Source organism: Penicillium brevicompactum, assembly GCF_028827555.1.
Source record: "Penicillium brevicompactum strain IBT 35665 chromosome Unknown utg000005l_segment0_segment0, whole genome shotgun sequence".
NCBI classification, from domain to species: Eukaryota; Fungi; Ascomycota; class Eurotiomycetes; order Eurotiales; family Aspergillaceae; genus Penicillium; species Penicillium brevicompactum.
The window spans coordinates 1,756,723-1,778,887 of record NW_026623208.1 but is presented as its reverse complement, the minus strand read 5'-3'; the positions used below and the strand labels follow the sequence as shown (position 1 = coordinate 1,778,887).

Below are 22,165 nucleotides of genomic sequence, written 5' to 3'. Positions count from 1 at the left end.
ACAGTGTGGATTTTATTTTGCGCAGAATAGATCAGGTGGGGCTGATGATGTATTTGGTCAGCTGGTTATGGAACATGCCCATCCGAGATTCTTGCTTTCAATTCCAAGTTTCCTTCTGTTTCTCATCTTCAACTGAACATACTGGTTCCGGTTCCCAGTGACTTGCGACATGCCTCTGTGGCGCAAGTTGGTTATCGTCGCCGCAGTGGACGGTCTAGTCCTCCACGCGCAGGGTGCCAACGGTCCGCGGAGCAATGGTGGAAGCAATAATGAAGCTTCCTCCATTCGCATTGATTACAAAACGAATAAAATTACCGCTTTGCCCGCTTTAGCCTCGGAAAACATCGGAAAAGACGCCCTAGAGGCCTACGGTCTCGTGGGTATGTGATTAGGCCAAAGCTGCGGGGCAAAAAGTCCAATGCTAACACAGCAGCAACCCTGCTATAGGTCTTTTGTCTGTCGCCTCACACTCATTCCTCGTTTCTATCACACAGCGAAAGGAGGTAGCGAACATTCAAGGCGGCCCGGTCTACGCAATTACAGACGTTGCAATCATCCCCGTCTCCTCACAAGAAGACGCTGGCCGCGCAATCACCCAGGCCAGGAAGGATACCTCCCAGGAGGACGTGAGCATAGATCCCTCCTCCGACGAAGACGACGTCCCGGATAATGAAAACATCACCGCCGAGGCCGAGGCGGAGATAGCCAGCGTGCCCGCATCACCCACGCGCGACACCACACATGCCCGCGGAATCAGCGTCGGCAGTATAGCGGAAGATGTGATTGGGAAGCGGGTTCGCTTTGGACGCTTCGCGGCTAATTGGCTGTCGCGCAAGAACCTGGGCTTGCCTCAGCCGGGGGCTCTGGGGCAAGATGTGCCGGAGTCGCCGGTTGAGGAGCCACCCAGTCCGTTGGATGACAGTGCTACTGACTCGAAGGGCGATACTGGGGCAGAAGAATCTCCGGCCAATGACGCTGGGATCCAGAGCGAAGACTTGCCCAAATCCGCACAGGCTGCGGATCTGTTGCCGAAGCTTCTTCGTTATACAAAGCTGTTGTTTGCGTCGCACAATTTCTTCTTTGCATACGATTATGATCTCACACGCTCTCTATATACCCAGGAAGCTCGCAAAGATCAGCTTCCGCTCCACAAAGTTGTGGACCCATCGGTATGCTTGAATAAAGGGAATTGGTGTACATACACCTTGAATTTTTGTTGACCCATTGGCAGTATTTTTGGAACAGACATCTAATGCATACATTCATTGACAATGGTGTACATGGATTTGTTTTACCACTCATTCAGGGCTTTGTTGGCCAACGTGAATTTACCATTGCTGGCACTGAGCCGAAGCCATCTGCAGATTCTTCAGAGGAACTCTCTGGAGGTCGAATTCTCGGTGAAAAATCCGAGGTCGAGGGTGCTTCGACAGATTCCAGCAAACGCGATTATCTTTTGACATTGATCTCGCGACGCTCTGTCAATCGCCCTGGTCTGCGGTACCTGCGCCGTGGTGTCGATGACGAGGGCAACACAGCTAACACAGTTGAGACCGAACAGATTCTCTCTGTGCCAGATTGGAGCCCGTCTCATCCGGCTTATTCATACTTGCAGGTTCGCGGGTCAATTCCCTTGTACTTTTCGCAGTCACCATACGCATTGAAACCGATTCCCGTGCTACATGGCTCTGCAGATTCAAATCTGCTTGCTTTCAGCAGACATTTCCGGGACATGAGTCGGCGATATGGCAAAGTCCAGGCCGTCTCATTGATCGACAAACTGGCTGGCGAGCTGAAACTCGGAGAGCAGTATGAGAGATATACCGAGTCTTTCAACAATGCTGGCGGCATTGATGGCAGCCCATTGCAGCTAGAATGGTTCGAATTTCATCGCGAGTGCCGTGGTATGAAGTTCGAAAACGTATCACGTCTCGTTGACCGTTTGAAAGATACCTTGAATGAGTTCTGCTACACTATAGTTGCCGACAGTGATGTCCTGCAGACGCAGAAGGGTATCATCAGAACCAATTGCATGGACTGTCTTGACCGCACTGGTGTCGCACAGTGCGCCTTTGGACAGTGGGCTCTCGAGAATCAACTCGAAAACGAGGGCATAGACATCGACCTCGGTGGTGATTCTTCCACGCAATGGTTCAATACTCTCTGGGCCGACAACGGAGATGCTATCTCCAAGCAATATTCTTCCACTGCTGCCTTGAAGGGAGATTACACTCGCACTCGCAAGCGTGACTACAGAGGCGCCTTGAATGACCTGGGACTTACCCTCTCCCGGTACTACAACAATATAGTCAACGACTTTTTCTCTCAGGCTTGCATTGACTACCTCCTGGGTAATGTCTCCACACAAGTTTTTGACGAGTTCGCCATCCAGCTTCAAACAACCGATCCCGGCATCTCTGTTCAAAAGCTCCGTCAAAATGCCATCGATACAAGCTGCAAGATCGTCATCAGCAGTCCCTCGGAGGAATTCCTCGGGGGCTGGACTATGCTTACCCCTCGCCAGCCAAACACCCTCCGCACATTACCATTTGAGGAATCTGTTCTTCTCTTGACAGACGCAGCAGTTTATAGCTGTCGATTCGACTGGGAAACAGCCAAAGTCCTTTCCTTCGAACGCATCGATCTCCGCTCCGTCTCTCGTATTCACTACGGTACATACATCACCTCAATTCTCACAGACAGCCAAGCAAACGAATCAACCAACGTTGGTCTCGTTCTGGTGTACCGCGATGGCGACATCAACACACTCCGCGTGAACACTCGCTCACTGCAAAGCGACGTCGACCTCAGCACACTGGAAACCACAGCTAGTGCAAACAGCGAATGGGATCTCGTCTCATGGCTGCGCGGAAGCAAGCCCGCAACAACGCGCTTCATGGCATTCAAGGGCTTGCCCTTGTCGAATTCCACGGCGAGCCCACGACTGGGTCCTACTGGGGGGACAGTCCGTGAGATGGATCGTGTTCGCTCTATCTGTTTAGATATTGAGCGTGCGTTGCTTGCAGGCCAGAGCCGCGGCGTTGATGCTTCGGTTGTTGAACAGTCTGATATTATATCTTTGGCTGATGCGAAGAAACGGACTGGATGGTTGGAATACCTCGTATATGACATCAAGAAGATGGTTTGGGCCTAACCTTGGTGAGCTGAAGTTGGCGCTTTCCATGGTTGATCTCACTCTGGAGTAATACAACCTTGGAAGTTTGATAGTACTTTAGCCCTGGAGTGTAGCATTGTAGCAGTGTAGCAGTGTAATCAGATGATGCTGTTTCCTACCTACTCTCTTCCAAGGTTCTAGCCCTGGAGATGGTATGCTAGGAGTGTAGGGTAGGTCAGGGGAGGGAGGTAGCTGAGCCTGGTGAGAGTCACAAGTTTTGAAGTAAATTAATGGAAGTACCCAAGCGTAAATTTTCGCGGTAGGCCTCCGCTATTATTCCGCATCGTGACTTCTCAGAATTCTCTCACTCTTTCCTATCCTCGCTTCACTTCAACTCTCGATGGTGATATACATCTATACATCAATGTTTTCATCAAGAAGAGCCTGGAAGACACTATACAACACTAAATGAAGCCAGATATTGATCCAGGATCCGAATTCCAAGCTGATCGTCAATCCTCAAGAGACTGGCGAGCGACAAGGTCCGACGACGTTATAATTATGAGCACCCACACCGCCTACCCCATCCAATCGTCTCTTTTTTTCTGCCGCAGTGGCTACACCCCTCAGTGCCTTGGTGATCTCCGCCGCTCGTCTTTTTCCGACCTTACTGGGCTCCCTGTTTCCTTCATTCTCAATTCCCCGCGCTTGCAGTTTCGGATTCCCATTTGTGGTCCGGCAATCTTTGTGGACACTTTGATCTCCGATCTGGGGAAACCAAGGGGTCCCGTTCCCACACTTTCGGCGGGGCTTTCGTGCCACTCGCACTTTCGTCTCTCACCGTCGCATATCCTCTCAGCGCACTAAGATGGAGTGGCAACCAGAGGAGGAGGCATTGAGCAACCTTGCTCGCTTCCTACGCGACTCGCTCGCCGGTGGTAACAATCCCGCTCGAGCTAAAGCTGAGCAGGTAATTACTCTCCTCGTTTCTTGTGCTCGGTGACCTGCAGCCTTACTCTAGATGCAGTCACACAAGCATTGTCGGACCTGGAGGCTAATCTTTCCTTTCTTTGCTCGCAGATGCTCTCACAAGCTACTTCCTCACCCGACTACATCAATTATATCACCTACATCTTCTCTCACCCTCAATCTCCCCCTCGGCGGGAATTCACGTCAATGAGTACCCTACCGTGCGATTTGCCGCTGGCACAAATGTCAAGACGAAGATTTCGCTTGCCTACAAAATGATTACCCCCCAAAGCCTTGCCTACGTCAAAAGCGCAGCTCTGCACACCTTGCATGACACCGACCGCAACGTTTCAAGAACTGCCGGTAGCATCATCACCGAGCTGGTCAGAGGAGGAGGTCTGCTTGCATGGCCCGAGGTTGTCAACGAGCTCTTGTGCCTTGTTGGAAATGCCGCTGGAAATGTCCCTATGCCGGTCCGGGAGGCTGCAATGGATGCTCTTCTCAAGGTTTGTGAAGATAACCGCCGAGTTTTGGACAGAGAATATTCAGGCCACTGTCCTCTCGACACCATCATTCCCAGCCTCTTGCAGTTCGCCTCTGTCGAGAGTCCCAAGATTCGGTCTGCTGCTCTCACCACTATCCACATTTTCCTCCCCTACAAACCCCAAGCCTTGATGGCCTCGCTCGACCTGTTCCTTTCAACATTATTCAGTCTTTCCAGCGATTCAAACACCAGCGTCAGACAGATGGTGTGTCAGTCATTCTCCCAACTTGTGGAATATGCGCCGGAGAAGCTAGCCCCCCACATGGAAGGATTGGTCAACTATATCATCATGCAGCAGCAATCCCCGGATGACCCAGAGCTTGCCCTTGACGCAGCTGAATTCTGGATTGGAGCCGGCGAGCAAGCACGCTTGAAGGACGATTTGGCGCCGTTCATGCCCAAGATCATCCCAGTACTTCTCCAAAACATGATCTATGACGAGGAGGAGGTCGCTCGATTGATGGAAGAGCAAGATGATGCCGAAACAGAGGATCGTGCCGAAGATCTACGACCCCAATTCGCCAAGTCTAAAGGTGATCGTTTGAACACCTCACGCCCGGGTGACCAAGTCAACACCCCCCAAGAAGAACAGACCGAGGACGACTCTGATCTCAGTGATGGAGAAATCGAAGATTCAGAATTTGGAGATGACCCTTCGGGCAACTGGACTCTGCGCAAATGCTCCGCTGCTGCACTTGACGTTTTCTCCAACGTTTATCACCGCCCTGTGTTCGAAATCCTGTTGCCGTATCTCATGGAAACCTTGCGCCACGACCAGTGGCCCAACCGCGAGGCCGCCGTTCTTACTCTCGGTGCTGTGGCAGACGGCTGCATGGATGCAGTCACTCCTCATCTGCCCCAGCTTGTACCCTATTTGATTTCTCTCTTAAACGACGCGCAGCCCGTCGTTCGCCAAATTACATGCTGGTGCTTGGCCCGTTACTCCGGCTGGGCGGCACACCTGCGCGATCCCGCTCAAAAAGCGCAGTTCTTCGAGCCCATGATGGAGGGCATCCTTCACCGCATGCTTGACAATAACAAGAAGGTCCAAGAAGCTGCGGCTTCAGCCTTCGCCAGCTTGGAGGAGAAGTCGGATGAAAACCTGGTGCCTTACTGCGAGCCCATCTTGCGACAGTTCGTCGCATGCTTCGGAAAGTACAAAGATCGCAACATGTACATTCTCTATGATTGCGTGCAAACACTTGCCGAATGCGTTATGAGCGAGCTGGCCAAGCCTCAGTTAGTCGATATTCTGATGCCTGCACTCATCGGTCGTTACAACTCTGTCACTGACGACTCCCGAGAGCTTTTCCCATTGCTGGAATGTCTCGGCTATGTGGCGGCCGCTTATGGAGATGTATTTGCACAGTTCGCGCCTCACCTCTTCTCCCGTTGCCGAACTATCATTTACGATAACTTGAAGGCTTCCGTTCAATCAGTTGGCAACGACGCTTTCGACGAGCCAGACAAGGATTTCCTTGTCACCAGCATCGACCTTCTCAGTGCAATCATCCAAGCCATCGACCCACAGAAAAGCGGCGAGCTTGTTGCCACCTCAAAGCCGCCTTTCTTTGAACTTCTCTGCTACTGCATGGAGGATGTCAACTACGAAGTCCGCCAGTCTACATATGCCCTCCTCGGTGACTGCGCAATCAGCATCTTCTCGCAACTCGAGCCTTTCCTTCCAAACATTGTACCAATCCTGATCAAGCAGCTCGACTTAGATTTGATCCGCGACGATGATCGCCACACAGGCTTCAGTGTTTTGAACAATGCCTGCTGGTCATGCGGAGAGATCGCAGTCAACGAAAACGCCCCTCTGGCCCCCTACGCCGAGCAGCTTTACCAGGGATTGATCACCATCATTTCCAACGAGGAGATCATCGACTCGGTCAACGAGAATGCCGCAATGGCGCTGGGGCGCCTGGGCTTCTGCTGCGCTGAGCAAATTGCTCCTCACCTTGGCGAGTTCTCAGGTGCATTCCTGAAGTCAATGGACAAGGTCGATTTCACCCGGGAGAAGGCTTCTGCTTTCTTAGGATTCAACCAGATCGTTATGAAGAACCCCCAGGCAATGGAGTCGAGCTTGCTTGACTACTTCACTGTCATTGCCTCCTTCCCTGCCCGATCCTTGGCCCAAGAGGAGTACCGAGACATCCAAGTCTCATTCCAGCAGGTAAGACCATATCCCCTCGACTGTCACCGAGACCTTGCTAACACTACTTTTCCAGGTCCTCCAGGGATACAAGACGATGATCCCCAACTTCGCGGATTTCCTCGGCCAGCTGCCCCCAGCTGTGGCCCAAACTCTGCGCACGGTATATCAGATCTAAGCCAATCTCACCTGAGGTCCGTTTCAGATCTGGTTCCCCTGCCGCTCACTTCAACTGGGGCCACATGGGGGTAAGCTGACGAGGGGGAGGAAAGAGGGGGGTTATGGGAAAGCTGAACTTCCGGTTGAGAAGTCAGACTAATAGTAAGAGGTGGGATTTGGGAGAAAACCATGGCAAGGAGCAATCTGCGATTTAGCTGTTTCTTATGTTACATCTCATGATTGCATGACCTGAAATGACTTCCTTTTATGTTTGCTTTTTCTTTCTTGGTACTTATCTTGCATTTTATTGTGCATATCATGAAGTCAGGGCTCCCGGGTAGTCGTTTTCTTTTTCACAGCGCTTGGTCAGGGGGTTTTCTTCCATGTGGCATTACCATATCCCCCTGTTAGACAGATACCTAGATAGATAGGTCTTAATGAAGATCTTAACAACAATCCCTTGGCTTTGTAGGGTATTGGATTATGCCCTTGAGGGCTCTGCCCAATATCCACATCGATTGGGTTATTGAATACACCGTGTCCAAGCTCTTGTTTGATGTCTTTTGTGACGATATTTGAACCCGACTGCCATACACACATTCTTACATTGTTCTCAAGTCGGACTTGCGTGCTGACACTGATTTCATCGAAGTCTGTAGACTCCAGGGCTTTGCCGGCTGGCTGTCGTGTCACCTCGGTATATCTGTAAGCTCTGCCATGGGGCCCTTGTCTGTTGCAGTCAGCCAAAAATCACTGTATCAAGTGACACTTAACTGATGCAGTCAGTTAGTTTACACCATAGATGATGATGTGTTCGGACCATTTTTGTTGCTGCTTTCTTTTACGCCCTTCTACGGAGTAGGGCAGGTAGGAATATGACCAAATGCTCGCTGCTATTGGTGGACGGTATTCAGGCTTCAACCGCCTCAGCACAAAAGCACCAGTGACAGATTCGAATAGAGGGAACTAGTATAATGATGATCGACATAAAAGAGATCTGGCATGTACGTTTGTCAAGAAGAGCTCGGACAAACACCGAATTAGACATCTGAATATCGTGATCATTGTTTGACCTTGTAGCTAGTATAGTACTTCGCTAGCGACATCTAGATATCACCGATGACTAGAAAGACCTGTCTCCACCATGTTCTATGATGGTTCTTTTCGAACGTTTTTGCTATAGAACGGAGGCGATCAACTCCCAACAGAAAACCCCCTAGGGCTAGATATGCGGTATACCCACTCCAGTATCTCCGCGGACCAGAAGACAATGTTCTCTCCCCATTAAGCCAAGCATGCGATCAACACCTACTCCATACAGATCTTTCATTTATGACACAAAGCCAAGACCACGAGTATGCATCCAAACACTCAGCCTGCTCACCAGCACATGAAACCACCCAACCTGGAACTCTGCACAACCAAAAGCCCCGGTCATCCACTCAGCACATCCTCAATCCATGTGCAAAAGCCATATCCCACAAAATCCCGGCTCTCGCTTAATTGGCGCGTTAGAATTGGCAGTCGGCAACCAAAACCTCAAAACAGCGCCGTGCCCCCACCGATTGGCCGCTTAGACCAAAATGGCCCGGATACCAAGACGCGAGCCTTTCCTTTAACTACATTTTTTCACGAACGGGGCGCCCCTCTGTTCACCATCTTGGACCCCACTCTAATAAAAAGGGTATTGTGGACCGCCTGGCGCCGGGTGAAAGGTACCTAGAAGTAGTGTCCGGAGATGTGGCTCTTGTTTTGCCTGTTTGAGTAAGGGCTGTGCGCCCTGGCTTGTAACGGGGCATTGTCGTTCCACTAGGCCTTGGGCTATGTCTGCTGCGGCTTGGAGAGATAAACTAGATGACCGGGGTCATTGTAGACCCTGGACTCCGTGCTCCGTACCTGGGTGATCATCGTTAGTGCTGTTGGGGTACGGAGTAGATTCGAGCTTTACTAAAGCTGGACGCCGAGATCGGGGATGAACGGCCTTATGCTTATGCCTAAAAGGGCGCTATGCCACGAAATAGACTCTATTGAGTCGCGTAACGACGGGGTGTCGGGCAATTTCCTGTCCGTCGGTCACTGCTGGAGGGCCGATTGTCAGATGGAGCGGCTGAAGACTTGGGCAGATTCGAATTCCCCGGCTTATGTGTAGTCTCAGCCGCATTGGTACTGAGGCTTGCATCGAAACTGTGGTACAGTCTCAGAGTGAGCCCTGGAGGACTTGGGCCTCGACCTTGACCTTGAACTAAGCCCACGGGACTCATGCGCATGTGTGGTGAAGAGAAGGTTTTCTCTCGGTGAACCGTTTACTTGAAACACATGTTTGATTCGACATTCTATTTGATCAGGCCTTCCAGTACTTTCCAAGGTTGTTCATAGCACCGCGACCCTGGGCTTTACTGTCCAGATGGTGCCACTAGAAGCAATCCATGAAACGCAAATTCCCATCTATATTCTTAATGCAACCGGCCAGGTTCACTTCGCTCTCGCGCAGGTGTCCGACTCCGTCATCGACCTTTGCGTGTAGCATTGGCTCATTGGTCGGACCTTCCAGTTCCAAATTGACATCTTGGGAACTTGCGGAAAAGTCCTTATATCCCCAGGCGAATTCTCCTAAAAAAGTCATGTTAGTATGGATTGCCTCTTGAGTCGCCCGCGGATTTCCGCAACCCGGTAACCAATGAACATGGAAAACACTCAAAATCTAGTATGACTGAAGCGAGAGCGAGGTTTGCTTACCTTTCCGTGTTCCTAGCAGCTCGTCCAGGTCGAGTTCTGAGTAGATTGCTTCTCCAGTGGGTCGACGACAGTAAGCAGTGAGGACATGTCCTTCTTTGAGCTTGATGTCCATGGAAGATTTGTGAAAGCCCATTTTGAATGCTGTGTTGAGCCTATGCTCTGTTTTGGGGGCCGAAGGTCAAGAAAGGATGATCCAAAATGTAGAAAACATTCGTTATTCCAACATGCGAGAAAAGACCAGAGATCCTGCAGTCGAGATATCTGGGCCTGTAGAATTAAACCACAAGAGAGAAGAAGAGGAGACGAAGCCCAAGAGAGCATACTCATTGCTAGAGCGCCGCTTTATTTGCCTCTTGCCTCTTCAATTTTGCCTCTAATGACATGGGTATAGCGTACTCCGTGAATATTGTGGTTTCTACAGTACGGAGTACAAAGCTCTCTTTCATCATGGTTTCCTCATCATGACACTCAAAACACCAAAGCCAAGCTATCTGCCCAGGTGCCGCCGAGAAGATGCCCAAGCCGCAACCTTTCCTCATCATGATCTCATGCCCGACAGACCAATACAGAGAAGGCAGGGTCAGCCTCATAGTACTCTGTAGTCTTGGTCGGGTCTCAACATCAGAAGATTATTATAGCCGTAATATTACTTGGGAAACAAAGTTGACGCTAAAGTCTCTAATTAGGGAGTGGAGGGCTCTGATCCTGCATACTCCCTGAAGGCGGGAACTCAACGATCTTTCCGACTGGAAATAGACCCCAGGGTGCTTAATTTCGCTTGGGGAGAGACTTTTTTTTTTTTTTTTACGTACATGTCAAAAAGCAAAGATGAAAAAGTCACTTAGATTGCCGTGCAGGGTTGATGATGTGGAGTTTGGCAGATTGCAGATGACCCAACGGCCAAAATTAGGCCTGCGAGTTATAGTTGGCGATCTCGTGCTGATCTGCTAGCTCCACTCCGTCTAGGATGACCCTTATTTCTTGGCGTAATAGAGTTACTTTTGGCCCACGGGCTTGCTACTTGTGGGAGAACTGGGGATATCCAGAATATGCTGAACAGGAGGGGTTTCCATGGGTGAGAAGATCACGCGGGAGTCGGGGCCGAGAAAGTGGCTAATACTCCATACAGTGGAAGAAGTAGGGAGTTGAGGGAGAGAGTCAAGAGTCGAGAAGTTCAGAAACGTCAGGCTCTCGGTACTTTTGGCCCCCAACTACGCCTAACCCCTTTCGGGTGTCATGTCGCGACAAGCGAGACCAATCAACGTTGATTGGATAGATCTTATGTTCTTTTCGATCTGCGGAGAAAAAAATAATAATCAAAGAATTTTATGGAGTACGGAGTATTCTGTACTAAGAATTGTACTAAGAAGAAAGAAGAAAAGAAGAGCAAAATTAGATAGCGTCCGAACATTTCCGGATCTACAAGGGAGACTTATCGGTGAGAATGCAAACCCAATTTACTTCTGCGATCCTGGTATACTCTTGAATACTCTTGGAATACTCTATACTCTCAGTTTACTGTCGGTACACTTTGTACAGAGTACACTTGTAGAACCACTCCAGCCCTCTAAGGTGCCACGTGTGAAAGTATCAAAGTCATCATCGTCATCGACCAGGATCTAGGACCTTTCTCCAGGTGTCACACACCGACTTTAGACGTCTCCCCAGAAAACGTGGCCTGTCAGATCTAGCGGTGTCACATAACTGCAGATTACGTAGAGTTTCAGGTTCTCAATCCCCTTCACTCCCTACTCCGCCGCGCTCAGTAATCCCTCTGGACCTTGGGAAGCTACCGATATATCTCTTCCGCTAACCCCCGTTCCGGCTAGAGTGCATGATCCCACACGGATCGGGGAACGCGGGTGACAAGTATCTGGGTGATTTCACGCCCCTAGACCCTGCAGCAATGAGCCCATTGCCCACCTCTGGGCATTGTCCATCGCCCATCGCCCTTTTGTTCGGAATAGCTTATCTCACGACTTGTTCGCTCATCCCTGCCTAGACAATGGGTGTACGGAGTACCAGGGGTCCATTTTCCCATTCGGGTCCTATTGACGTCGCACATTTCAATTCTTTCCTCTGAATTCATCTTCATAGTCATAGTTATAGTCATTTTCGGCGTGTACTTGTCCTTCTCAGGCTGTCGCCCGTTCCAGCCCAGTGGTAGGTTCCAGGGATCACAGCCTCAGCATGCGACGCGCACGAGAAAAACGAAAAATGAGATGTGTGGATGCTGTGAACCCGGGAGTGTGGTCTTACACCCCCTGATTGCGCGGACTAACCCGCCAGTATGTGTTGCCTTCAACCAATTTCGTGGTTTGGGGTCCAAAAGACGGCGCAATGCTTGGATGATATTTTAGTATTTTTTAAATTTTAGTTGCCTTTCACTTCTAAGGCGTCTGAATTCGGGATGCTTTACCGAACATTACTGTAATCCATCTGACTCACAGACGGGTAGAGACGGTCGACTTCCGCCTGTCAGGCTAAGCTCCTTAGCGAGCAGAGTGGACTGGCTGAGCCAGTGAGCATCCAGTCTGAGAGACGTCCAGAGTAGCACTGCGATTGACACCTTCATTTTCCCAACCTGGTTAACGGTATTTGACAGCGATCCACAATCCAGGGTCCTTCAGATCTAGGATCGGGCTATAATCTCTGCTCTGGCTTTCATTCTGGCTGGGGGTGATTGTCCACAATATGGCCCCTGCAGAGTCTTGGCTGAACGGAAATGGGTTGGAAAAAACAGGCGAGAACCCTTTCTTCAGAGTAATGACCGCAGTCAGCATCTAGACCCAGAGGGCTGTCAGTACTTCTTCTCCTCTGAGTGGTCGGAAGAAACGGACGGGAAAGTATTTCCAATACCCATGGTCCTCTCTATGCCAGTGAATCCAGTGAATCCAGTGAACCAGCAAACCAGTAACCAAAGAGAGTATGAGAGTATGGAATACTCCAGACTGGAAATAAAGTATAAACCCATCGAGGCAGCTGTATAAGCTTGTCCACGGGTGCTATTCTAGACGGGATGATTTAGGAACATAATCCATACTTATTTTAATTCTCTTTAATTCTCTGCTTATTTTATTATCTTTATTATTCTCGATTTATTGATTTTGTCCCGGGCTCTTGGCTTTTGATTTCCCCCCTGTACCCAGAGGCTCAAAATACCGATCGTCACTGGAATAAGAATTACCTTAGTGGACTCTTGAACTCTTCTCTTTCTCACTCTCGACTTGACTTGACTTTGGAAATTCCTTCACCTAAAAACTGATCCTTGACACTTGCAAGGGCATACGTGCCCATTAGATCTATCACTTAACCCCCGCAATATCGCAATATCGTCAAAATGGTCGGCCCAGGCGGTGGTCCACCACGCAAGAGCCATACCAAATCCCGCAACGGCTGCAAAACGTGCAAGAGAAGACATATTAGATGCGATGAAACATTCCCACAATGGTGAATATCCTTACTCTGCCCCAAAGCCCTGCGCCGGCTAACAGTATCCAGTCGCAATTGTACAAAGCACAACTGTCGCTGTGACTACCAGGACACTCCCGCGGCTCAAGGTGCCAGTCCGCCACCTCGTGGTCCAGACCTCCTCATGTCGCCTGAGATCGAAATGGAAATCGACAACTGGCACCGGACCGGTGTCCCACCATACCCGGAGCTTCTCCAGTGTCCACGCTCCGGGTGGGCTGGGCTGTCGCGCGCAGATTTGCGCCTGATCCATCATATTATTGGTCTTTCCATTGATTTACATCGTCGTGGATTGAGCAGTTGCACCCTCTGGGCTCAGAAAATGCCTAAGTAAGTTGAGCCCCCACGTCTTGGTTGGGGGGAGCGTTGTTTGCTGACAGGCGGCTTAGTTTCCTCGCTATTGCGTTGGGTAGCGAGTTTGTGATGAGCGCGGTCCTGGGCTTGTCTGCGTTTCATCTCGCTTTCTTGACACGAGATCCAGATACGAAGCAACTGGCTTTCCGTCACAAAGTCTCCGCTCTTCAAGGGCTGCAGATAGCGCTTGGATCTTTCTCGAAAGAAAACTGTGATGCAATTCTTGCGGCATCCGTCCTTTTGTCATGGCAAGCGACTGAACAGTGAGTGGTACGTTCAGCGTACTGGAATCGTCGACTAATCCTTTGAAACAGTCAAAATTGGTCATCATTACAACATGGCATTTCGAGCGTCCTCGAGTCCATGCACCCATATTGGAAACAGGAGTCGGATCTCGCTCAGTTTGTAGAAGCTCAGCGAACACTAAGCATCAGGGATATCTCCATGGCCGGAGGCTACCAGCCTCTCGATGAGGATTTCATGCATCTCGATCAAACAATCCAGTCTCTACAGCTAGCCCAGAAACGGGTCTCCCATAACCTTGAGCACTCCCAACGCCTAGGCGAACTCATCGACTTCACTCGACAATTCCGAGACGAATTCCCAAACCAAACACCCGAACAATCATTCGAGCGCATCCAGATCCTGCGCCGCTGGCTCTTCTGGCTCCCACCCTCTATGCTCCGAAATAGCGACTCGGACATCAACGCCCTCCCCATTCTCGCCCAATTCTACGCCATCGGCATCTCCCTCGACATCTTCTTCCCAGAACTAGGCGGCGCATATCTCGGTGCCCCAACAGTCGAGCCCATCGAAGAGATCTACCGCATAATAGCCACCCACAGCGCCACAGACCCTTTCAACGCCGACCTCCGTCTCGCTCTCACCCTCATGGATCTACCCCGTGGAATCGTCGCTCGCTACCGCAGTCGTCTCCCCTGGTCCCCTCGCTCCTCCATCGACCAATACTCTCCAGGCCCACCAAGCCCATACCACCACACTATGCATGAATACCCACTCGTCACATCCTCATCTCCCGATTCCGCTTCTCCTTCATACGCCGCTTATACCCCACCTTTACACTCTCCTCCAGCCGTCACAGTCGCCAACTCTCCATTCCAACTCCAAGACGGTTTCATCGCAACTGCTCCTCCTTCGCTATACCCACCATCACCTCATCTTCTCGACGCACATAATGCCCACCTTGGACTATCAGATATGAACCATGGACATACGTCAGCTTCGATCCCGCAGTCATCTGCATTTACTCCGCCATACGGTGGCGATGTGCTATGCACCGATATGCCGCGAGCGGATGCCTCGCTGGGTCTTAATATGGATGTCTATTCGCAGACACACCCATTTGCTGCTTCGCTATGGGCATAATTTTGGCTTGAATTTGGAAAGAAAAACAACAAAACAACAAAAAACAACTACGACTTTACAGGGGTTATTTTGGTGGATCCTCCGAATAGGAGGGTTCAACTTGGTTCTGGCTATTGGGTACCAGAGGGAGAGTGAAGAGATAATGATCTCGTCTCATTTATATAGGGATTCGGAGTCGAAATTGGTTCGATGGTATAGGTTCTTTTCACTCGTCTCTTTTTTGCGTTTTCTTTGGAGCAGTTTTGTGTTTGTTGAGCATGAGCGTTGGTGGTTTTGTTCTCGTTGAGCTTGATGTCAATCTTCATCCATATACTTGGTTGCGAAGAACCTCTCTTGTTCATAATTATAACGCTATATATACCCGGATTTTATATTGAATTTTCTTGTCAACATGGCATATCTTAGGACTTTCCTTCCCATTTTCACCCTAGCCCTGGAGATACCCATGAGTTCATCCAATTTGGGACTCAGATCTGATAACCTATCGATGCCACCTGCACAGCGTACTCTTTCTCCAAATCAAGAGTTGAATCAGCCCTGGAGCTTTGCAACCTTGGAATCAACCGAGGAAGCATGTGTCTATCACGAAAGGAGTACCTAGGTAGAGGGTTGTGCACGCCCTCTGCCAAGATATCACCAGCCCCCATATCATCCAGAAGCATGCAAGCGAGATCGACAAGAAAACATGGGCATACTTACAACGCATCGTGCTGATCGACAGGAACATCGGAGAATGTACTCCGGAGCAGTCAAACAAACCCCCGAACTAAGAATAGACATATACGATGTGTAGACCCCATAAAAGAGAATTAAAGTACAAGTTCGTGTTTCTCATTGGCAGCTCACTGAGGCTGGTCTCCAGAGCTCGTATTCGGCCGCTCCCTTGGCTTCCCCAGATCTATCCGAACTGTGTCTCGTGCTAGGACGAATTGGGACGTCTAATAAATTGCGAACTTGAGGGCATATTCAATCCGTTTTGTTATTATTGTAGAGATCTGGTGAAATAGTTATTGTACTTCATGGGTCTTATTCGTGGATAGCGGTGCGCGAAGCGCGTCCCTCTGTCGTGGATTGCAGCCCCTCTAGCGCTACGAACAAATATCGAGGGGTAGGTTATTTTTGGCAAAGGATTATTTCTGAACTTTCGTGGCTCTCAGCCGCACGGAATCTATACTTCGGTCTTTGTGGAGATGTCGCTGTCTTTTTTTCTTCCGATGTGTTTTTGCGCAAAAAAGGCAGTTGGGCATAGTGCTTCGTATACTCCCGTGGTAGATTGTGATCGACAACAGAGAGTCTATATTTATCATCCTTCGGTATTCTCGCTTCCTGAACATATCGCAGGATCGTTTCGCGGAATTTAGCGTTTTGGGCATGCATCTCTGTTGGAACTAGGAAATATTGGAATATCATGGGGGAATAAAAGGGTGCGTCTTCGATAGCACTCTCAGCCTAGGCCTTGGTTCTCATGTTGATCGTCTGTTAATTTCAAAAACAATGATAATCAGAACGCTAGACTTTGCTCCAAGGTTCAAGCTGAGTTCAAGCTAAGTGTTTGTGGTGATACTACAGCCATGAGCTTTGCTTACCTGGAAGAATGTGGTCCACCGCGGTTCCAAGGCTTCTTTGTACCTGCCCCTCAATTATTTGAGTGACTGTATCTGGATCTGGGCTAACTTTTGAGACACTATGACGATGTCTGCAGTGAAATAACTATGTCTGGTATGTTTCAATAGGGTATGAAGGCTCTTCGCCGCGGTCTGGGGTAAGAGCTTTACATGATGCCCAAATGAGATTGAACATGTAGAGGTTCTTGTGACATACAACACTACTGCACTATTGATGTCTCTCGGGACTATCGGGGAGGATATGGAAGCACGGCGACTGATCTCGTCTCATTCAGAACAAAAACGTCCCCAAGAAGCCCAATCCAGGCTGACTGAAACACGGGGGGTCATGTCTAGAATAAAGGTGAGCAACAGCACACTTAAGCCTGTGACTTCACTATCACACCAGGGGACTTAGGCAGTTAGTCTATCTTCCTGTGCAAGGGAAGATATTCCAAAGGCAACATGACACCCTGAAGTAAAGTCATCACTAGTGATCGGATGGGTTAGAACCAGATGACTCAATGCTGCTCTCACAATTCCACGGCGTCCTTTTAGAGCACGAGAGTATTCAAATTCCCATGTTGAAGGATGAAAAGACCCCTTCAAGTGAGGATGGAAATACCGCTCTTTCCCTTTTGGGCAGGCGATAAGAAAGCACGTGATACGCGATGTGTCTTCACGTGATAATGACATAACCGCCCGTTTAGGGAAGAAAGCAACGTTTGTGCCAGAGCTCCAGCACCCATACTTCTTTCAATCTACACAACCCAAGTCATTGAGCAACGATGGCTGACGCAGGTGGCTGGAGCACAATCGAGTCAGACGAGGTAATAAATTCTACATTCGTCACCACTAAGAGCAAACTGACACCATACAGGGCCTATTCACCTCTCTGATCGAGACCCTCGGAGTGAAAGACACTCAATTCGAAGAACTCATCTCCCTAGATGCAGACACGATCCGCTCACTCGGGTAAGTGACCTATCCACCCCGACCTCGCAATTCATCAAACCCTCCCACAACCACCCGCAAAGCTCCAACCCGAACACGCCGAGCCTCAAAGCTAACCTCGTCCAGACCCGTCTACGGCGTGATCTTCCTCTTCAAATGGACCCGCGAAGCAGCAGGCGCCCGCGCCGAAGCGCCCCTAGATGGCTCCTACGACACAACAGCAACAGACAACCTGTTCTTTGCAGCTCAGACGATCCAAAACGCTTGCGGCACTCAAGCCATCCTCTCCGTAATCCTCAACCACGATAACCCACCCGCACCCCTCCCACCAATTACCCTCGGCCCCGAGCTCCAATCCTTCAAAGAATTCACAACGGGGTTCCCGGCGGAGCTACGCGGCGAAGCGCTCTCGAACAGCGAGGCGATCCGCTCCGCGCACAACAGTTTCGCGCGCGCGAGTCCGTTCGCGGATGAGACGGCTCGTCCGCAGGATGAAGAGAACAGTGCTGATGTTTATCATTTTATTGCGTACACGCCTGTTAATGGGAAGTTGTATGAGCTGGATGGACTGCAGCCGCATCCTATCAGTCATGGGGATTGTGATACGGGGTCGTTCCCGGAGAAGGTGATTGAGGTGCTTCAGCGGAGAATTGCGCGGTACCCGGCCGGGGAAACGCATTTCAATCTCATGGCTGCGGTTAGGGATCCGAGGGGGAGGGCTAGGGAGATTGGGGATGTGGAGACGCTTGAGAGGGAGGAGAGGAAGAGGGCTGCGTGGCAGTGGGAGAACACGTTGCGGAGGTGTAACTTTGTGGGATTCATTGGGGAGGTTATGAAGGGGGTTGTTGTGGACAAGGAGAAGAAGGATCCGCAGGGGAAGGCGTATGATGAATGGGTGGATGCTGCTAAGAAAGAGACTAGGAAGAAGCTTGAGATGAGACGATAGAGGGAGAGAGATGTTTGAGCATTGGTCTTAGGTAGCTCTGCGATTTATTCTCGTCAGTTGTGCTTCCGTGATGTCACTTTCAGATACCCCTTTGAGATGATGAGGATGATCGAAATGAAATAGGATATGACATGGTATTCGATGATGATGTTGAAACCCCAACGCTGTAGAGTACTAAATACATGTAGGTGTGGTATACCACCGATTCGACGCAGATTGTATACTGACGTCCACACCGTAACTCGTAACTCGTGTTGATGTGTTTGTTTATGAACAGTCTTTGTCCAAATTATTTCTCTTCTCTCCCAAATGTTCAGTATTCGACAAGTCGAGAGCGAATATGTTCCACCAGGGGCGCAGGCAGTTCCTCTGCCTTGACCAAATTCAATGCGAGGAGATCGGACCAGAAGAACATCGCGCGGTCTTGCGAGTAAGCCAGGTAATCAAAGTCGCCTTCTTCGTCGGCACCTTCATCCACGGGAGGCTTGTTCTCGTCGCCGTCGCCGTTTGGCGCGGTATCAATTAATCCCTTCGCAGCGAGGGCTTCGGCTATGCCTTCCTCCATGCCAGGCACCTTGGCCTGCACAATTCCCCAAGCGACCCACTGGGCGGATCCCATTACTCGCCACAAGCGAGTCTGTTGCATGAGGAATCTCACTTCCTTGTCGTGCTCATCCTCAACAGACTTCTCATTTTGCAAAGACTGGGAAGGTCCATCTGAGCCCTCATCCAGGTCGAGGGGTGCGATTGCAGCAGAGGCACGAGCGCGAATGGTAGGTGTAGCCAGGGGTGAGATAGTTCCGGCAGCACCGGGTCGGTGAGTAAGGTATGTCGAGACGAATTGGTATTGCTGCTCGGGTGTTGGGTAGGCACGGTTGTTGCAGGCCCATGAGCGCTCCTCGTCGTGATAGTTGTAGCACCATTCAGTCTACTTCGATTAGCAACTTTGAAAGTATAAGAAGCGAGCCATTGAACTTACAAAGTGATTAGCAAACTCAAAGCCAGGAGTGTTGGCGGATGAATATTCAAAGTCGATAACAACGAGCTGCTTATGTTCGTTTGCGGGCAAAAGTAGGGGTGATTGTGTAGCAGGCTCCATGCGAAGCAGGTTGCCATATTGCGTCTGGAGGAATGTCAATAAAATCCCGAGGCAGTTCAGAGTGAGACACTTACATCATTATGCGCGAAGACTAGCTGACGCTTAATCTCGGACATACCACCGGAACTAGCGATCAACCACTTGCGGTAGTTTTCCACAGCTTTGCGGAACACGTCCCATGTTACACCGCAGACGTAGCCGCGGCGGCGCCATGGTTCTGTTGCAGCCTTAGCCTCGTTTTGAGGAGACTCGAGTTCCTTGTCCAGCCATGTAGTCACTTGTTCGCAACGATCCACCCACTTGTCCCAGTTTTTGAAGATCATAGGTCCACCCTCGCGTTCCTCTTCGAGGAGTGTGATGCCCTCGTGCAATTCTCTCATGCGCTTGGCGACCTGTTTCGCTGTTTCGGGCATACGCAGCTCCTTGTGTGTAAGAGGGCGGGCCTCGAAGTATTCTTCGAATCGGCCATTCAAGAAGGTTCCTAGGATACGTGGGCCAATGTTCTTCTTTCCCAGGCGGCGAAGGATCTGTAGCTCCTTCTCTCGGTCAATCAGGTGGTCAACCTGAGGGCCGTAGATACGCAGGAGAAGTTTTCTGAATGCCTGGTTAGCTGCATTGCCAGAAGGGGTGCATCGAGAGTTCACTCACGGTGGGGGCTTCCTCGAAACTAGAGTGTTGCTGTCGGATTTCGGAGGGGGTAGATTCTTCGGTGGCTCGACTACATACACGGCGTTGGTAAGAGCACCGCTGAGTCGAACCACTTCGATATCTCCCGCAAGCTCCGCGGGGACCTTGCGCCAGCCTTTCAGCTGCAATGTGTGCACAATACGGACGATTTCAGTCTTGAAAGTCACCCAAGCCTCTGCATCCTTCGACTGCTTCACACTTGCGCTCGAGTCGGCATTCTCCTCTACAGCGCCACCGCCGGTGTAGGCAAGTGTCTTCGTGTTGTCAAGGTAAGCTTCCACGCCTGGTGGGGGCGCCTCAGCATCTGTGAGTTCAGACTCAGAGGCAGAGCCCCTTCGTAGGCCCTTGAGACGGCGGCGAGACTGCTTTTTGACTGGATGGCGATGGGTTGAGTCGACAGTAGATTCTGGGCGGGTGGTCGCATATTGGAGGAGGATTTTCTCCAATTTATCCAGTGAGAATGAGTTCTCTGAAGAAGAGGGACTTGAGCTAGGTTTTTCTAAGGGGGCGTCTGATGTCGGCGCGTCGTCTTCAGGTGGTGCATAGGATGTGGCTTCGGACTTGCGTGCTTTACGATTCTGTCGCCTGGTCTTCTCATGATGGAGCCATTCGTACACTTGGTTGAGGAGTCCCTGCTGGGGGTCTTCTTTCACACTGGATAGATCTTGACCTTCGTCGTGCTTAGCACCTGACTGGCCGTCCAACGCAGGCATGGTGAATGGATGTTGAGAAGTTGGTTGCGCGATGGGCTTTGGGGTCTGTGAGGCCCGATCCTGTTTCAGATCCGTTGCGCTTGGCGCACCGAACACAGTTTCACTTTCGTGCACGGTTTCGGTCAAAAGATTGGTGTCCAAGCCTCTTCCCGTAGATGCGTCTGTTGGGCATTAGTCTTTGGGTTGACAAAAGGCGCATAAACTCGAGTGGGGTGCTGCTGGGGCGAGAAGTCGAGTCGCCTCCGATGAAAGACGGCAGATTACAAGCAGGGAGCAGGGGGCAAGGTGTTCTTATATGGGACGGAAAGATAACGCACAACGCAACAGGTGGATTCCTTTACTACACGAGAGCCGCACAAGAGAGGTGGAAAGGAGCATCCTACCTGGTAAAATGGTGTACCGAGGGGCCGTTCTCGGATCCAGGAGCAAGCCGAGACACGGGCGATTGCTTATCTTTGGGGGCACGCGACCACTTCTCAAAGCAATTGCACTCGTCACGGAAGGAAAGTTGCCCTAGAAATGAGAGTCTGGAGACAGAAAGGAGAAACCCAAAGTGGGGGAAATAAATGGACCCCTAAACCACGGGTTGACAAGCGAACGGAAACGTCCCAGTGGGCTGTGGATGTGGTCCCTGGATCCCAACTTGGATCCGATGACGAAATCTGGGGAAGTATAGATGGGCAATTTCTCGAAGCACACCTGCAATTATATCGAGAAACTATTGCCAGGCGATCTTCCTTTTTGATCGCGGGGTGTCAGTTTGTACAAAAAAAAAAAAAGTGGCGAAAAAGCGATTGCTTATCGCTCAGGTGACCGTTTTGGGAGCCTCGCAAATTGGGCATCGAGAGATGACCAATCAGAAGCGGTGAACAGCCCCAGTCCGGACCCCGTCCAATGTACCCCTGAAATCAGCCCGGGAAGCTTTTTCTCGCCCTTCCCAAGGTTCGGATTGGGAAATGTGTCACACCACTCGAGAGCGTCATATCAGCCGATAAGCATCTTCCCACACCGCAATGTTGCAATTTGGTATTTGAATGTCACCTCGAACATGGTATTGGCGCAGAGGGTATTTGGCGCAAATGGGCTTTTCAGTGCAAGTTGGTCTCGGCTCCCGGCTCTAGACAGGAGCGGAGCAGTCGTGGGTCTTCGTTGATACTGGCTCCATTGTACGAGTCCGTGTGGAGGCCGGGGCGCACTGGCATCTTGGGGCTAAAAATCCTTTGGCTTCATGCGTATCTGTACTTAGGCAGATTGTAAAGATGTTGAAGTTGGA

The 22,165-nt window shown here is 50.5% G+C and overlaps 6 protein-coding genes across 6 annotated transcripts; 4 read left to right on the top strand and 2 right to left on the bottom strand.

The window, feature by feature from the left end:
• Positions 1-169: 169 nt before the first annotated feature.
• Positions 170-3,154, top strand: N7506_006500 (uncharacterized protein; the record flags this gene model as incomplete). The annotated part of the gene is made up of 3 exons (XM_056955793.1): positions 170-380; positions 448-1,169; positions 1,232-3,154. 3 exons carry the CDS (start codon positions 170-172, stop codon positions 3,152-3,154), a joined length of 2,856 nt encoding a protein of 951 aa, XP_056810127.1.
• An 829-nt stretch (positions 3,155-3,983) lies between these two features.
• On the top strand, positions 3,984-6,961 carry N7506_006499 (putative importin beta-2 subunit; the record flags this gene model as incomplete). The annotated part of the gene is made up of 3 exons (XM_056955792.1): positions 3,984-4,107; positions 4,196-6,804; positions 6,860-6,961. The coding sequence occupies 3 exons, from the start codon at positions 3,984-3,986 to the stop codon at positions 6,959-6,961; spliced, it is 2,835 nt and encodes a 944-aa protein (XP_056810126.1).
• A 2,394-nt stretch (positions 6,962-9,355) lies between these two features.
• On the bottom strand, positions 9,356-9,811 carry N7506_006498 (CVNH domain-containing protein; the record flags this gene model as incomplete). Its single annotated transcript, XM_056955791.1, has 2 exons — positions 9,356-9,552; positions 9,679-9,811. The coding sequence occupies 2 exons, from the start codon at positions 9,809-9,811 to the stop codon at positions 9,356-9,358; spliced, it is 330 nt and encodes a 109-aa protein (XP_056810125.1).
• Positions 9,812-13,018: 3,207 nt separating this feature from the next.
• On the top strand, positions 13,019-14,889 carry N7506_006497 (putative C6 transcription factor RosA-like; the record flags this gene model as incomplete). Its single annotated transcript, XM_056955790.1, has 4 exons — positions 13,019-13,128; positions 13,180-13,479; positions 13,539-13,766; positions 13,818-14,889. 4 exons carry the CDS (start codon positions 13,019-13,021, stop codon positions 14,887-14,889), a joined length of 1,710 nt encoding a protein of 569 aa, XP_056810124.1.
• Positions 14,890-17,281: 2,392 nt separating this feature from the next.
• Positions 17,282-18,393, top strand: N7506_006496 (putative 26S proteasome-associated ubiquitin C-terminal hydrolase; the record flags this gene model as incomplete). Its single annotated transcript, XM_056955789.1, has 3 exons — positions 17,282-17,323; positions 17,374-17,468; positions 17,574-18,393. The coding sequence occupies 3 exons, from the start codon at positions 17,282-17,284 to the stop codon at positions 18,391-18,393; spliced, it is 957 nt and encodes a 318-aa protein (XP_056810123.1).
• A 313-nt stretch (positions 18,394-18,706) lies between these two features.
• N7506_006495 (uncharacterized protein) lies at positions 18,707-20,892 on the bottom strand (the record flags this gene model as incomplete). The annotated part of the gene is made up of 4 exons (XM_056955788.1): positions 18,707-19,321; positions 19,373-19,516; positions 19,567-20,086; positions 20,141-20,892. 4 exons carry the CDS (start codon positions 20,890-20,892, stop codon positions 18,707-18,709), a joined length of 2,031 nt encoding a protein of 676 aa, XP_056810122.1.
• Positions 20,893-22,165: the final 1,273 nt, after the last annotated feature.